This window comes from Aedes aegypti, chromosome 1 (assembly GCF_002204515.2).
Source record: "Aedes aegypti strain LVP_AGWG chromosome 1, AaegL5.0 Primary Assembly, whole genome shotgun sequence".
Classification (NCBI taxonomy): Eukaryota; Metazoa; Arthropoda; class Insecta; order Diptera; family Culicidae; genus Aedes; species Aedes aegypti.
In genome coordinates, this window is record NC_035107.1 from 153,520,152 (window position 1) to 153,536,401 (window position 16,250).

The following is a 16,250-nucleotide window of genomic DNA, read 5'->3' on the forward strand; positions in this document are numbered from 1 at the left end:
GCGGGTTACTATGATATCATTATGTATTGTCCTTTTGGATTTCATCAAATATATAAATGATACGCCCATTATTCCATATTTATTTATATTTTGAAAAAGAAAATAATAATGTTTTTTCCCCGGAACATTGTTTTGAAAGTGAGTGGCATCCACTCACTTTTGCAAATTTCAAATTCAACAAAGTGAGTGAGTGCTACTCTAAGTTTGACAGAACTGTACATTACTCTAAAGTGAGTAACAGGGAGGTTACTCACTTTTGAGCAGTTCCACTTTGTTCCGAAGTAAGTCAAATTCTACTCACTTTTGAGTAGATCTGAACGTGCGTGAAAGTAATTTTGACAGCTGATCCAGAATGAGCGAAGTGGCACTGTTACTTGCGGAATAATTGAGCGGCACATTTTTGTGTATATATGGAATAGTGACAGCTCCATTTGATTTGTACGACAGGCGTTACCAATGTTACGAAATCAGCTCTACTTGTCAACTGGATACAGCTCATAAGTAATTTGGACAGCTGAAGTATTTCTTGGCCATTAATTGTCCTATCCTTTTGCACAGTACTTACGAAGTGGATACTACCTGTGATGTTTTACCATCTGTACTCCTTGACATTTATTCATCAGACAATTTATTTTTTTGACAACGACGTTTCACCTATTTACAAGTTTATTGCACTGTGTGCGATCCTTAAACTAGCTTTTTGTTTTGACCAGACCCAACGGATCGTATCCATCTTTATGGCAGCTCCCTTATACAGGAAGGCATTGCAGTTTTAGCCGGACCCGACAGTTCGAAACAGTAGCTTCAACTGCTCCTGGCGTGCATTCTGCGAGCTTTTCTTATTTATTTCAGCCGGACCCAAATAGATCGAATCTGTTGCTTCGGCAGCTCCCTTCTAAGGCGAGCATTTTTCACCGCCGAACCTAACGGATCGTATCCGCTCCGGTTGCTCCCTTCTAAGGCGAGCATCTTGTTCTCTTTTCAGCCGGACCCGACAGTTCGTAACTGTCGCTTCGGCAGCTCCCTTCTAAGGCGAGCATTTTTCACCGCCGGACCCAACGGATCGTATCCGTCGCTACAGCAGCTCCCTTATAGGCGAGCATTTCAGTTTCCGCCGGACCCGATAGTTCGAAACTATCGCTACGGCTGCTCCCTTCTAAGGCGAGCATTCTGCGCCAGACCCGACAGATCGAATCTATCGCTTTGGCAACTCGTTTCATGCAACGAGTTTTATATTTTTAAACTTTCATTATTTTGAAAGGGAAATATTGATGTCGGAGACAAAACTCTTGAAGCATCTTCAACAACAACGGACTCTCTTATTCTTCACGTCTTCCTCTTCTCCGGGATCACGAGGGTCCTTCATAGTTTTTTGTGTTTAGTTCATCTTCCGTGGTGCTTTCTTTGCTTCTGGAATTCGTTTTACTACCACTGAAAAAGAGCCATATATTGCCTTTTCAGTTTTGAATATCCAATGGTCGTGTGACTGAATATCGTATGAAAATCAAATGTTTTTTTTTCATTTGGTAAAATTTTATAGTAGATTCGCATGATGATGAAGTTGCAATATCCTCAGTGTGGATTTTTCAACATTTCGTGCAGAATAGCCAACTTTTTAATGCTAGATCCGGGGGCTACCCCGAATGGCAAAAACTTGTTTGACAGAAGTTGGCAGTTAGCAGAAAGCCGTTTGACATAAAACCGTTTGGTATAATTGTGATGTTTTACCATCTGTACTCCTTGACAGCTTCAGTAATAATGGCATTAAAAGCAGGGCCTGCTTATTGATATGCAGATCTACCACACTACCCATCACGCAATTCTTATGCAGCGCAAATAGTGACGTCACTATTTGCGCTGCATAAGAACAGCGGGAGAATAAAAGAGAGAACTAGTGGCACGCATCAATCATCTGCGCCACCTGAGTAAAATCAATCACATTGGTAGTTGTGAAACTCAGAGGAAAATAATATGCACTCTGTCTTGAAAAACACCAAGAATCCGGGTAAAACATATTCTAATTGGGTGATATTTACATATGAATTTTGATGAGTTTGGAAAGCGTGTGCAAGTTTCGTTGAGGACAGTTCAAATAGGTTGAAAAATCGGTCGATTGTTGCACCGACGCTTATGGAATATTAACACAGCGATCAACTGATTTGTCGCCAGATTAAATCGGGTGACCGATGAAACCTGATATTAAGTAGTAGGTCAACTTTGTTGGATTTTACAGAAACAATCGACTTATTCACCTATTTAGTAGGATTACGTCGGTACACCCTATTCAATTGGATGATATTCGGTTGATCCCTGAGTTAAACTTCCATAAGCGTCGGTGCAACAATCGACCGATAGAGCGCTGCATATGACGAGCCTAACCTCACTTATTTGACAGCTGCTGGTCCTGTTGTTTACGTTTCGGACTTAGTCGTTTTCTCCACATTTTTTTCATCTTCGCATTTCTATTACTAGCATGCTGATGGTGACGATTTTCCACGGTAGGAAGATAGAATAATACGATCCGTGGGTATCTGCAGTGGATTTGACCTCTCCTCGCAGCAAACTTTCACGAAATTAAGAATGATTCGAAAAAAGTACTAAGTCCAAACTGTAAACAACAGGACCAGTACCTGTCAAAATTGATGCGTGACGTCACAGTGCAGTGGAGTATTGCTGAATCGATTTAATCAGCTGTTGAACTGTCAAATGTTTAATGCACGCTAACTTTCAAGTACCCATTAAATGAGTTCCAAATACCCATTTTTATGATCAGTACCAAGTTGTCAGAAGAAGGGTATTTTTTAATGTCATATAAAGGGTAATTAATCCCCTTCATGCAGTCAGGGTTGCCACATTAAAATCTGTATTTTTTCCTTGGAATATCTGTATTTCTGTATCCTGGAGAAAAAAATCTGTATTTTAAATCTGTATACCTAAAAATTGGTATAATCATGAGATTAAACAAGAAATTCAAGAAAATACTAATAATTTGTAACTGAAATGCAGAATAGTCACAACAGGTCACAGCTTACCTTTAAATTTAAGGTTTTCGAAAATATTTATTTTCATATTTGCTCAAAAATCTGTATAAATCTGTATAATTTTGGCAAAATTCTGTATACAGAATCTGTATATCTGTATTTTAGCAAAATATCTGTAATCTGTATATACAGATTCTTGGTCATAAAATATTCGCGAAAATCTGTAAAATACAGATATTTATCTGATATTTATCAGATTTCTGTATATGTGGCAACCCTGCATGCAGTTTCTATTCGTTAAACAATAATGGGTATTCAACACGCTTGATTGTTCGAAAATAATCACCGCCATTTTGCAGTTGGTTTTTATGGTGCTATCTATTTTGGATGCCGGATCTATTGGCAATGGAGTGTAAATTCGTGAGTAATGTTTCAACACAGACAAACAGACGTCACACTCTCACTGCTGTCCATCGCCCAACTTTTTAACGTTCGATTCGAATAAATGGTAGGTGATCAATCGACCACCCGCAGCGCTCGCGTCGTTTTTGTTCGTGTTTGACGTTTACACACTACCGCCACCTGTTGGTCCATCGGCCACCTACAGTGTTTTTAGCATTGGACGTACATGTTTTCGCGACTATGATTTTGATCGCGATATGTTCTAAGTGTTACGTCTGTTTCTCTGTGGTTTCAAGGTAAGTAATTTCTGATGTGGTTTTGCTAGGTTCATTTTCATTGGTATTTATTCTACAGAACCTGGCTATGGATGTGGCAAACTTCCGGAGGCGGTGCCCCAAGTCCTATATTGGAATTCCGAGAAAGAGTATTCAGATTGTATTCTTCATAAAGGATTGGCAGTGGTTGACTTTCAGTAGCCATCAGATAATCTGACCTACGATCGGACCTTATAAATTGTCAGATATAATTATAATTGTATAAGACACAATAAATGTTTCATTTATATTATACTGAGCTTTTTACAACTAACTTGAAAGCTTCTTCCAAAAATCCAAAGCGAAATCAGCAAATAGATGAGGCTTTTTTACCCATTTTTACAAATTTAATCAAGAGTAAAAAATACCCATGTTTTGAAGTTCCAGTCGAATACTCTTTAATGGGTAAGTCGGCTTTACCCATTTAATGAGTTAAACCACTTAAGTTGGAAATGGGTACGATAATACCCATTAATGGGTACTTCAGTTCTAGCGTGTGGGGAATCCTTTATAAGCCATTTTACGAAGTCTGGTCAAATGACAGGAGACCTGGGATTTTTCAATCATCGTCGTCAGTTTTCGCGATGATGATGGTTGATGACTGTGCGCATCTCTAGCGTAGCTTTTCATCCAGGCGAAAACTTAAATGGAGAAAAATTATTAAAATATTTCTGATCACAAAAGTGCTTTTTTATGTGCAATATGGGTAACAAAGAGGTAGCTGATACAATAACTAGGTGTAATGTTGCAGTAACGAACATTTTTGGATCTCATTTTTGTCATTTTCTCCATGTCCTCGTTTGGTAAGATGAGGCGTTATTGAAAATCACGCTGGATTTAATCCCAGGTCTCCTGTCAATTGACGCCGTTGCGGCGATCAGCTGTTCCGAAACGTCTCGTAAAATGGCTCATAAGAGAGATTCGTGGAAGCTGACATTTCTGTCAAATTGTGAACCAATCGAGCAGCGAGAGCTGTCTGTCGAACATGCGTTATGTTTGTTTTGAACTTTTCTTGTGGAGTAATGTAATCCGCTTGAAATGATTTCGGTAAAAGTAATTTTGCACGAAGCAAAAAAATGAATGTTTTACTTTTTTGAATTTTTGTCAATGCGATTTTTAGTTTTTGATGTTTTCGGCTGTTTATTAGTTTTGATATGTAGCTCAAAGATCTATAACGAAACAAAATACGCTTCTTAGCAATGAGGAAGTCATGTCCGTGTTACAATATTATTCTCGACGCCGAACAAAATCAGCACTGCTGGTCTGTTGCCAAATCATTCCATTTTACTTCCGCTTATCTCTCTATAAAGGATCACTAAGGAAAACAAAAACAAACTGTGTATGATGAGCGTATGCGAGTGTTCGTGTGTTCAAATGTCACTAAGCTCTATACCCACCCTGATTTTATCCTTACCAAGTTGCTTCAAATCTACTTGAACTCACAGTGTACTTCCTAATCAAACTAAAGTTCATTATAGGAGTGCTTAGTTCTTTGATTAAACGTGATACCACATTGATACCAAAGCTATTTGGTATTTGAGTTTGAACTTACGAGTTCACTGATGAGGTATAATCTGAACTTTTGATTGCTTGGGCGTTTATTTAGTTCTTTGAGATTGCATATTTTTCTTGACCTTTTTTTCAACTTGCAAATAAATTCGCAGCTTTCAAACTGAACTGCGATCGCACTTTGGATTATGGCAAAAAAATCAATAGAAACATATAATAACTATACTTACACTAGGGTAGCTATCACTGCAGATTGACTATGAGTGTGAATGACAGCTCCAGCATTCTTTTCACGATACGCTAGCATGAATAAAGGTGTACATTGGCTCTTTGTTAATCTGTAATAATATATAAATAAGCATTACTGTTAGTAATACAGAAAATGTGACCCTGGAAGGAAGCAACTGATACGGTATATTGGACTCTAGACTTCCGGCAAGAGGCTGAAAAAAGAAAACATCACACGCAGGGAAAAAGCTCTTTTAAATGGAACAGTATAAAAACAAATACGACGCTGAGCTTGAGTGCAATTTTTGGCACTGCGCGTTCAACCAAATCACATGCTGTTTCTCATGTTCATGTTCGACGAGAGCGCTTAACAGGTTGCAAATCTCGCATAACTTATGATCTCGCCCTAAAAGCCGCGGGTACGCCGCGTGTCGTTTTGAGCAAACGCACTAATTCCTTATCTATCACACAGAGAAACAGACGTAACACTTAGAACATATCGCGATCAAAATCATCGCGAAAACAGTCGCGAAAACATGTACGCCCAATGCTAAAAACACTGTAGGTGGCCGATGGACCAACAGGTGGCGGTAGTGTGTAAACGTCAAACACGAACAAAAACGACGCGAGCGCTGCGGGTGGTCGATTGATCACCTACCATTTATTCGAATCGAACGTTAAAAAGTTGGGCGATGGACAGCAGTGAGAGTGTGACGTCTGTTTGTCTGTGTCTATCATCTCTATTATACACTGGAAAATATCTACACGTCAAGGTTTAGGTTTTACTTACAGATTTGTGCAATAAGCAAACCCACATGACTCGAGTGTGGTAGCCATATGGATTTCGTCATTGACTTCACGATATTTGGATACCACTGAATTAACGCATGAACAAATAGACCTCATCAGTTCCGTCGAAGCTTCTACATGAATTTTCAGTGTTTCAGTGGATCTTAGATGATATTTTTATCGATTTTTATCGGAATAATTACATAGAACCCAATTCTGGTTTGTATAAGCTACCGCAATTAAATAAAATTTTAATTTAAAGAAGAAAGTTAAACGAACTAAAGGAATTTAACTATTTCTTGTATACAATCGATATTTAATTTTCATTTTGCAGCGTTTGGTGGGGCAATGAGAGCGCAAGTCAGTCCAAAGCCGGGGGCAGAGATAGGTAATGGCCGTAATAGTCTATGCGGACCGCTTGAACACCATCGGAAAGGATAGAAAAAGTTGGGGTAGGGTATAGGGAATTGGAGAAGACTTGACACAGTAATGCGATTTATGCTACAAAATGCAAATGTGCTGAAAGCAATTCAATTTGAGTTATGAAGTTTGATTTGACTTACTAAAATTCCAAATAGACCGGCCATTGTAAAAGTAAAAAAGAATGAGCTGATCGCTTTCTAGAAATTTTATTAACAACAAAATAATAACTATATGATAGTGATGCTAAGGGCTGCTGATGGCACGATACAACGCTTTAGGATCTTTTGATACTAATTGAACATTACTATGAAGAACGCAATTCAATCGATGGTGATAACTTTACAAACTGTATCTGTTTTATCATGTACAGATATAAAATTAGAATTCAGTTTACTAATAGACCATTTCCGTGATTTTTTTTATTGGCTTATATTGTAATTTTCACGAATGATTAGACTTTCATGACGAAATTGAGAAGCTGCCAATGATGTACTGATGGTACATTTTCAAACACCATTTACCTTTCATCCTTGACTTCTGTCACTACCAGCTGGTTTCGACACACCAGCTGGATGTTAGAACAATGACGATGACTGTAAACATCGGAAGACCAGCTGGTTTTGTTATGTAAATCAGACCAGCTGGTGAGTCGAGAACAAAGAGAAAATGGTAAACACTGAGCCGGCCGGAGTGAACTGTCATGAACATCAAGATAATTGCATGGGCGGCGGTGATCGAAAAGGGGCAGCGAAATCGAAGGCGAAATCTGAGAAAGACGAAATTCAGATCATCAAAGTCTAAGTGGTAAAAAAAATCGCAATATGCTCTCTATCAATTTACTGAACAAACTTTCCTAAGGAACCGATATGTTTTGGAGCCTTTAACTATTAGAAAACAATGAAAAACTTGCGGCACGTTAGTTCACCCCTCGGTCCCCTACAATTTGTTCCACCTGGAAAAAATGCAGACCCCTTTTTCCCCTATGTTTTTGCCACCACGTTGTGGTGAATTTATGATCAGCTGGCATGACCAGATGATCTTAGTTTATGTTTTCATTCATCATAATGGGCTCCGTTGCGGTTTCGCTACCTCCTTCCTTCACGGTTCCTGACACCTCCGTTAACACCGCGGAACCCACCTTCATCGCTTCGGCTGGTTATGACCGCATCCGGCGAACACTACACGGTTCTGTAACGCAAGGATTGTAGTCAACAGATGCCTGATCTCTCTGTTCTGTGCTAACGAAATTTGAATAAGCCGGAAGATTCCCGACATGAGGCAGCAACTGCTCAAAATTTCCTTGCGCGGCTGTTGCTGCCTCAAGGCGGGAATCTTCTGGATCAACAGCCAACAGATAGATTCAGGCATTTGTCGGCATGAATAGTAAAAAAATAGTTTCTAATAGAACTAGCGGTACCGTAACTGTTGGGTGGATGCAAGATTTGTTGTTAGGGGGTGGTTTTGAATTTTCAATGGAGGAAAGTATTTTTTACTGAATCGGGTTGGGGTTGAAACTGTGATTCAAAACGGGTTGCGCCAGTTCCAACCTGGTTCAAAAACGTTTGTTTGAGTAATTTGAGGTTAGTATCGTTGGCGCTCCTGTTTGGGGCGCCCTGACCGGGATCAGGGTCAGTTTGAGCGCACTCCTGAATTGACGTTTTCAAATGTAAACAAGCATCCCAATGCAGGGGTGGAATCGAAAATCTGTTGAAAAATCACCACGCTGATACCCATAGGGTTGAACCACCTGTGCCGCATCTCGATTTATTTTTCAAAATATGGTGTGTATCCATGTTTTCAAAAATTCATAAGAAAATTGGGAGTGCATATAAAAATCGGATAGCGTTAATATTCATTAAAAATGATTGCCTTTCGAAGAAAAATACAAAAACTGGGGGTTAGATTTGACGGAAATGGTCTATTAACGATGCTGATTTATATAAAAAATATTTGATAATATTAGTTCATTTGTTTTTGTGTGATCTATGGGTTAATAATGAAAAAGATTTACTTACTCTTGATGATAATACTTCCCTGACCAGAATTATTATATTTTGAGCACCTTTTTCGAAGCTATTCTATCCAGGTATCCACCCAAGTAACCACAAGCATTATAAAATTGCACTTATTCTACTGCATATATGACGGAAACGACGGTAGAGTCAGGGCAACGAAGCGGAATATCAGCGTACGGATTCGGACCAGTTGTGGAAAAGAAAGACACACGCGAGAAATCACTTTCAGCTTATTTATTTGCGAGACAACAATAAATTCAACCGATCGCGTTAGCAGTCACTTTAGTAATGTTCGTTTTCTTCTCACTTGCACCTCGCCTGGATCAAAGTAGATGCAATAACACAGGTATGGTAACAAACGAGGTGTGGATGAAGTGGTAACCGTTGCACTGTTCCACACTCCTCCTCAACGCCTTGCCACTTCACTGTATCTTCTGGAGTCCTAGCATCTTGGTGAAACGGCCGTGCGGCTTTGTCATAGCGTCGGCGATCATGATATCCGTTGGACAATATTCTAGCACGATGTCCCCTTTGTCGCACAGCTCCTGGATAAATTTTTCCTTAGTGCTGATGTGTTTCGAACGCCGACTTGTTCGCTCCGTTTTGACAAAAGACAGACAACCTTGATTGTCTTCCTTTAACACAGTCGGAGCACTTTGTGTTTCTCCAAAATCTGCCAAAAGTTGTCTTAACCAAACAGTTTCTTGGCAGGCTTCCGACAAAGCAACATATTCTGCTTCCATCGACGAAAGCGTAACGCACTGCTGGCGGCGGCTACTCCACGAGATTAAACCACCACGATAATAGAACACGCTTCCTGACGTTGACCTTCGGCTAGCAGGGTCGCCCGCCCAATCGGCGTCGGAGTATCCGACTAATCCTTCGTCTCCTTTGCCACCCAAACGCAAGTAGAGATCCTTTGTAGCCTTCAAATACCTTAACACACGTTTGGCGGCACTCCAATCCGCTTCGCAAGGTACCGAAAAACTTCTTCCGAGAATCGCCGTAGACACGGCAATGTCCGGTCGAGCAATCACTGCCAAATACAATAACCCGCCGACTAGACTTCTGTACTTGGTCGTATCTTCAAACTTTTCACCCTTTTCTTCGACTTTAAGAAATCCCGAATCCATCGGCGACTTTGAGATTTTGGCATCTTCCATTCCGTTCTTCACAATCAACTGTTCGATATAGATTTTCAAACGGATCAGATAACAGTCTTCTTCGTGTATCACTTCTAGTCCCAAAAAATGACGAACCTCACCAAGATCTGTGAGTTCGAACTCTTTGCTCAAATCTGTTATAATGTTCTTCACTTCGGCTTCAGAATGTCCAGCCAACAATATATCGTCCACGTATACGAGCAAAAACACTTTCTTTCCGTTTACTGTTTTTACATATAGGCACTGTTCGGCAGCGGACGATTTGAACCCAAGCATCACTAGAACACTTTTTAACTTCGCATTCCAGCATCTGGCCGATTGGCGAAGGCCATAAATGCTTCTTTTCAGGCGGCACACCAGCTCCTCCTGTCCTCTAGCTACGGTACCAGGCGGCTGCCGCATAAAGATCTCCTCTTCCAACACTCCGTTGAGATAGGCGGTCTTCACATCGAGATGTCGAACCACCAGATTCTGACTTGCAACAACCGTGAGAAAAATCCGCAGACTAGCTTGTCGTGTAACCGGAGCATAAACTTCATCGAAGTCTACCCCGAACTGTTGGGTAAAACCCTGCGCTACAACCCTGGCTTTGAACTTTGTTACCTTGTTCTCCTCGTTGCGCTTCACCTTAAAAACCCATTTGGATCCCACCACCTTCCGATCCTTAGGCAGCGGTACCAGGTCCCAGGTCCCTTTTCGATGGTGAGAGTTCAATTCTTCCTCCATCGCGTCACACCACTCCTTACTCTTCATGGCCTCCTTATAGTTCAACGGCTCGTGTACAGCGCAGGCCGCTATTCCGACTATGTAATCGTCGAGATGACGTGGATTGACTCCTTTGTTCTCCCTCTTTGATCGACGGTATTCATTCGATGTAGCTCCTTCTTCGTCGGGTGCGTCGAAATACTCCTCATCGATATCGTGTTGACTTAACTCCTCCTCGAGCGGCTGCAGTTCACCCTTATTCTCAACTTCTTTCTGCTCAACGAATAGCGGGAAATCCACCGACGATGTTCCATTACCGAGTTCAACAAACCGGGCATCTCGGCTGATGGTGATCGCTGCAGTCTCGGGATCAACAAACCTGTACCCCTTATGTTCCTGTATTCCCTTATGTTAAATGTGAGCTTCTTTGCCTTCCGTTCAAGTTTACTCCGCTTCACGTCGGGGATATGGACATAAGCGACGCTTCCAAAAACCCTCAGGTGTCCCAGATCCGGCTTTCGTCCCCACCAAAGTTCGAATGGAGTTTTCGGCAAAGACCTGGACGGCAACCGGTTCTGGAGATACGTTGCGGTGAAAACAGCTTCACCCCAGTATTGCTTCGGCAGACCGGAATCAAGGAGCATGCACGTTGCCATTTCCGTAATAGACCTGTTCTTTTATTCGGCAACGCCGTTAGATTGAGGGGAATACGCTGTGGTGTATTGGGGAGTTATACCTTCTTCTTTGTAAGGTTACGGAGACGCTTATTATTGAATTCACCCCCACCGTCGGACCGCACTATCTTAGGCTTACGTCCGAAATTCGTCTCAACCCATCGCACATAGTCAATAATGTTATCGGTAGCTTCTGATTTGTGCCGTAGTAGGTACGTGACAGTAAACCTACTGTAATCGTCGATAATGTGCATCACGTATCTATTTCCACTCGGAGTGACCGTTTTCATGGGGCCGCAAAGGTCCGTATGTACGATATCGAGTACACGGACCGACTTCCGTTCAGTTACTTCTGGAAACGGGGCTCTCGAGGCTTTCCCTTCCAAGCAACATTCACAGATCAATTTTAACCCACAGTCACTCACCTGCATTCCGGTCGCAAGCTGTTCCTTACCGATCCGCTCTGCAGCCGCCCAATCGCGGTGGCCTAGGCGCCGGTGCCACTGGTGTTGGCAGTTTTCTTTATGCTGCCAAGATGATGCTTGCAACGATGACTCGGACAGTCTAAGATGGTACAGACCACCATGGCGGAAACCCGTCGCCACGATAATACCAGCTTTCACAATTTGGCAACCCTCTTTATCAAAATGCACTTTCAAGTTCTTCGCTGTCAGCCTCTCCACAGAGATTAGGCTGGTCGATAATCCCGGCACATATTTCACATTGTCCATGTCAATCTTGATCACTTCACTGTTACCGTCAATGCCATAAACAACACCACTACCTTCCCCAAGGATCTGAGTTTTGTTCCCATCAGCCATGGTTATCCAACCACCGGCAAATTCATTCAGGGAGGTGAAAAAAAAATTGTTCGTCATGTGCGCGCTGGCACCACTGTCTATGATCCAAGATTGACACTTTTCCCCGGACACTACGAACGCAATTCCTGTCATTGCGTCATTTTGCGCCGTTTTCACTTTTTCGTTCTTCTCCTTCTTAAAGACACTTCCTTCTTCTTTCTTCAGCAACCGGCAATTTCTTCGGAGATGCCCCGGCTTTTTGCAATGATGGCAAATCCGGGTCTCCTTCGCAGCACTCGAACCACTACCCGGTTTGTATTCGGCGGAGCGCATCGCCTTTTCCGATTTCACTGAAACACCTTCGCGCTCAAGCCGCCGATGGTATTCATCGACAATTTTTGATTTCACAACATCGATCGTAACATCATCCCCGGCGCGACTATCGAGAGCGGTAACTAGTCCATCGTACGACGGCGGCAGACTACGCAAGAGCAAACAAATTTTCGTATCGGCGTCGAGCACTGTACCGGCGGCGTCGAGACGATCAAAAAGATCATCGATTTCCACTAGATGCATTTCGGCGTCGCATCCTTCCGACAAATTTGTCGAGCAAAGCTTTTTCAAAAGCGAAACGCGCACTGAACGGGACGACTTTTGATGATAACTTTTCAGCGCCAGGTACACGTCGCGAGCAAGCACAGAATTCTTCACTAAGGGGAGTTGGCTATCCTCCAGCAGAAGAATAATCGTCGCTTTTGCTTTTCGATCACTCGTTTTCCACTCCGCGGTACGAGCCGCTTCCGCCGGGGTATCATCCACTACAACACTCCACAAATCTTCCCGACATAACAAACTTTCGACTCGTATCTTCCATGTCGCCCAATTTGTTCCATTGAGCTTTGGAATTGAGAACTTCGCATCGGCCATGATCGCAAACAATTTTCTCTCACACGCGGTAGCAAAAACAAAATGGCAGTCTCACATCTTTCGCGAATGTTCGTCTCCACACTTCGCACTCGGCGGCAATCGACACTCAGCAATGGCGTCGCTCTGGATCAATCACTTTTCACCAGATTTCGATCCGATCCCGCTGGGGCCATAACCTGACGGAAACGACGGTAGAGTCAGGGCAACGAAGCGGAATATCAGCGTACGGATTCGGACCAGTTGTGGAAAAGAAAGACACACGCGAGAAATCATTTTCAGCTTATTTATTCGTGAGACAACAATAAATTCAACCGATCGCGTTAGCAGTCACTTTAGTAATGTTCGTTTTCTTCTCACTTGCACCTCGCCTGGATCAAAGTAGATGCAATAACACATGTATGGTAACAAACGAGGTGTGGATGAAGTGGTAACCGTTGCACTGTTCCACAATATAAACAACATTGCTTTTATTCAGCAAATTTCAAGCTTGTTTGCTTTATCGACATTCTTGCATTAGTTCAACTGTAAAAGTGCCCATTTCACTTTAAGACTACTTTAATCAGGGGGGTGGCATGAGCCAATATTTACCAACCCAACATCAATTCAACATGGCATCCAGTATTTTTTTGTTTTGATTATTTTGGGAGGGACAAAACATATGTTTTTATCGGTAGGAGACATCAATGATACCTCGCTGATGCGTAAAACATTAAACAAAAAGATGAGCTAATAAAAAGCATCATCAAATACGACGATTCAATGCGATATGTTTAATTTCCAGAATCTAGCACTAGCAGCGTATGAGCCGTATACTCGAAAATCAGGAGCAAAGTTAGGGCAAACCGACCAGAAAGTGGGTACCAAAACGTGAAGTACCAAAACGATGTGAGGAAGAGCCGAAATGTATGCAGGATGACAGCCGTGTCAGTCCCCTGACTTTAATGGTAGGCTTACGGTAATGCAGCTGCATTACATATGCAATGATATAATGCTCCATGGTTACTTGGGCATTTACTGCTTACAGTCCTGAAATTATTTTTATTGTGCATGCGCATGCATTATATTAGTAACGATAATTATGCAACAGATAAGAAGATGAGAAAGAGAGAATATAGGGACAGTGATTAGTAATGAGTTGATTATGTAATTTTGTTAGAGAATCAAACAATGTAACAGTACTAATGAGTAGCTTCAAAAGAATGATTTCACAGCATAGCTGAGCCTTTCGGATCGTAAGACCGATGTATAAAAATAATTTGTTTCGAAATTGTCCGCGTGGTCTTCTAGTGCTCCTGTTAGGTAAGAATCAGTCATAGACATACACACCGAATGTTCGTCATGACCCTATGACCAACATTTGTATATGTATAGGCTTAGCTGATGCGGCTTTTCTAATAGGTTCTAATAGGGCTTTTCTAATAGGTAGGTAGGATTAAGAAGTAGGTAATAGTGTGTAAAACGATACAACATATCATTTATACTATGTTTCCATAGGTAGCCTAAATAGCCAATAATCGCGAAGTGAATTTGACAACTAGAGTGTATACCACATTATTCAGTAAGCGGGATCTGAATCCCTTTGATACGTTGCTTGTAGTAGATCTCATACGGTGGACGATTTCGTGTGCTGCGATAAATGTAACCGCTGGTGGCATTTCTCTTGTGCTGAAGTGACAGCTTCAGTAGAGAATCGCGATTGGGTTTGCCCGCGATGCCTTCCGGATCCAGACGTCGTAGCATCGATTATCTCATCTGCTGGATCAGTTACTTCTAGCCAACTGCGACGTCATTAAGATCATCTAGTTCTCTTGGCGGAACAACAACGATTAGAGAGGCAACAATTGCAACAGGAGCACGAACTGCAACGGAAACATTTGGAACAAAAACGCCAACTATTATCGGTCCAAGATATATATGAGAACCGCAGTATTCGTAGCCGAGTAGACAGCACGCAGTAGAAGAAGGCGCAGTGGGAGGAATTCTGGCCCAGCAGGACGCCAAATCGTCACCGGTGAACGGCAAGCAGCAATTAGAAGGTCAGAACCCTTCGGAGTCGCAGATCGTCCTAGATCTTCAGAATAAGCTTGAACTTAACGAAGCCGAATCTCGTCAGCAAATCGAGATTCTCAAAAATCAACTCGAAAAGCTCCAAACTGAGCTACTAGAGAGATCAGCGGACAAATCGGCCCCATTAGTGTCTCAAAAGGGTACAATTCCAAAAAGCCGCTCGGGTTTGCCGAATATGCCACCGGTACCGACACCTCTGTCCAATCCGATCAATTGGGAAATATCTCCCGTGGAAACCGGAACAATCAGAGCAGTAGGCCAAGAACAACAGCATTACCGTATATTCAGCAGTCAAGTGAAGATGGGAACCGCGATAACGTCTCACCACAGAGAAACAGACGTAACACTTAGAACATATCGCGATCAAAATCATAGTCGCGAAAACATGTACGTCCAATACTAAAAACACTGTAGGTGGCCGATGGACCAACAGGTGGCGGTAGTGTGTAAACGTCAAACACGAACAAAAACGACGCGAGCGCTGCGGGTGGTCGATTGACCACCTACCATTTATTCGAATCGAACGTTAAAAAGTTGGGCGATGGACAGCAGTGAGAGTGTGACGTCTGTTTGTCTGTGGTCTCACATTCCGAGCCAAAAACCGACCGTTGCGGACTTCGAGCAAAAGCAACCTCTTCCTACTGAAGTGATAACCAAACAGATACACGAAAATCAACCACGACTACTCGACCACTCACTCACCCTCAGCTAGGCGATCAAGACAGTAATATGAATCGCATGCCTATCGTCAATCAGGCAAGCTCGTTCGATTTTCCCCCACAAATAACACCGGGCCTCGGAACCATGACCAGAAATATACCATCACCGGAACAACTAGCCGCTAGACAGGTCCTTCCACGCGATCTGCCAGTATTCTCCGGGGACCCCGCTGACTGGCCAATATTTATCAGTAATTATAACTACACCACGGAAGCGTGTGGGTACAGCGAAGGAGAAAATATGATTCGATTACAGCGCTGCCTAAAAGGTGTCGCATTGGAATCGGTGAGAAGTAGGCTGATCCTCCCAGCATCCGTTCCGCAGGTGGTCGAGTCACTACGAATGCGCTTTGATCGTGCTGATCTGCTGATCGAATCCCTCATTGAAAAGGTCAGAACGTCTTCGATGTTTAGAGCAGATAAACTTGATACGCTGATAGAATATGGAACATTGGTTCAAGGACTCTGCGATCACATCATTGCAGCTGAACTGCTGGAACACCTCGAAAATCCAACGCTTCTCAAGGACCTAGT

General features: G+C 42.4%; 1 protein-coding gene across 4 annotated transcripts in view; it reads right to left on the reverse strand.

The window, feature by feature from the left end:
• Positions 1-16,250, reverse strand: part of LOC5575432 (probable methylthioribulose-1-phosphate dehydratase) — a 172,858-nt gene that overhangs the window by 72,640 nt on the left and 83,968 nt on the right. For 3 of the 4 annotated variants that reach the window (XM_001655700.2, XM_011494673.2, XM_001655705.2), the window contains one exon: positions 5,437-5,544. The exons of the other annotated variant lie outside the window; for it this stretch is intronic. In XM_001655700.2, coding sequence (XP_001655750.2) covers positions 5,437-5,544 — 108 coding nt within the window. The remainder of the gene's footprint in view (positions 1-5,436; positions 5,545-16,250) is intronic. 4 annotated transcript variants of the gene reach the window in all.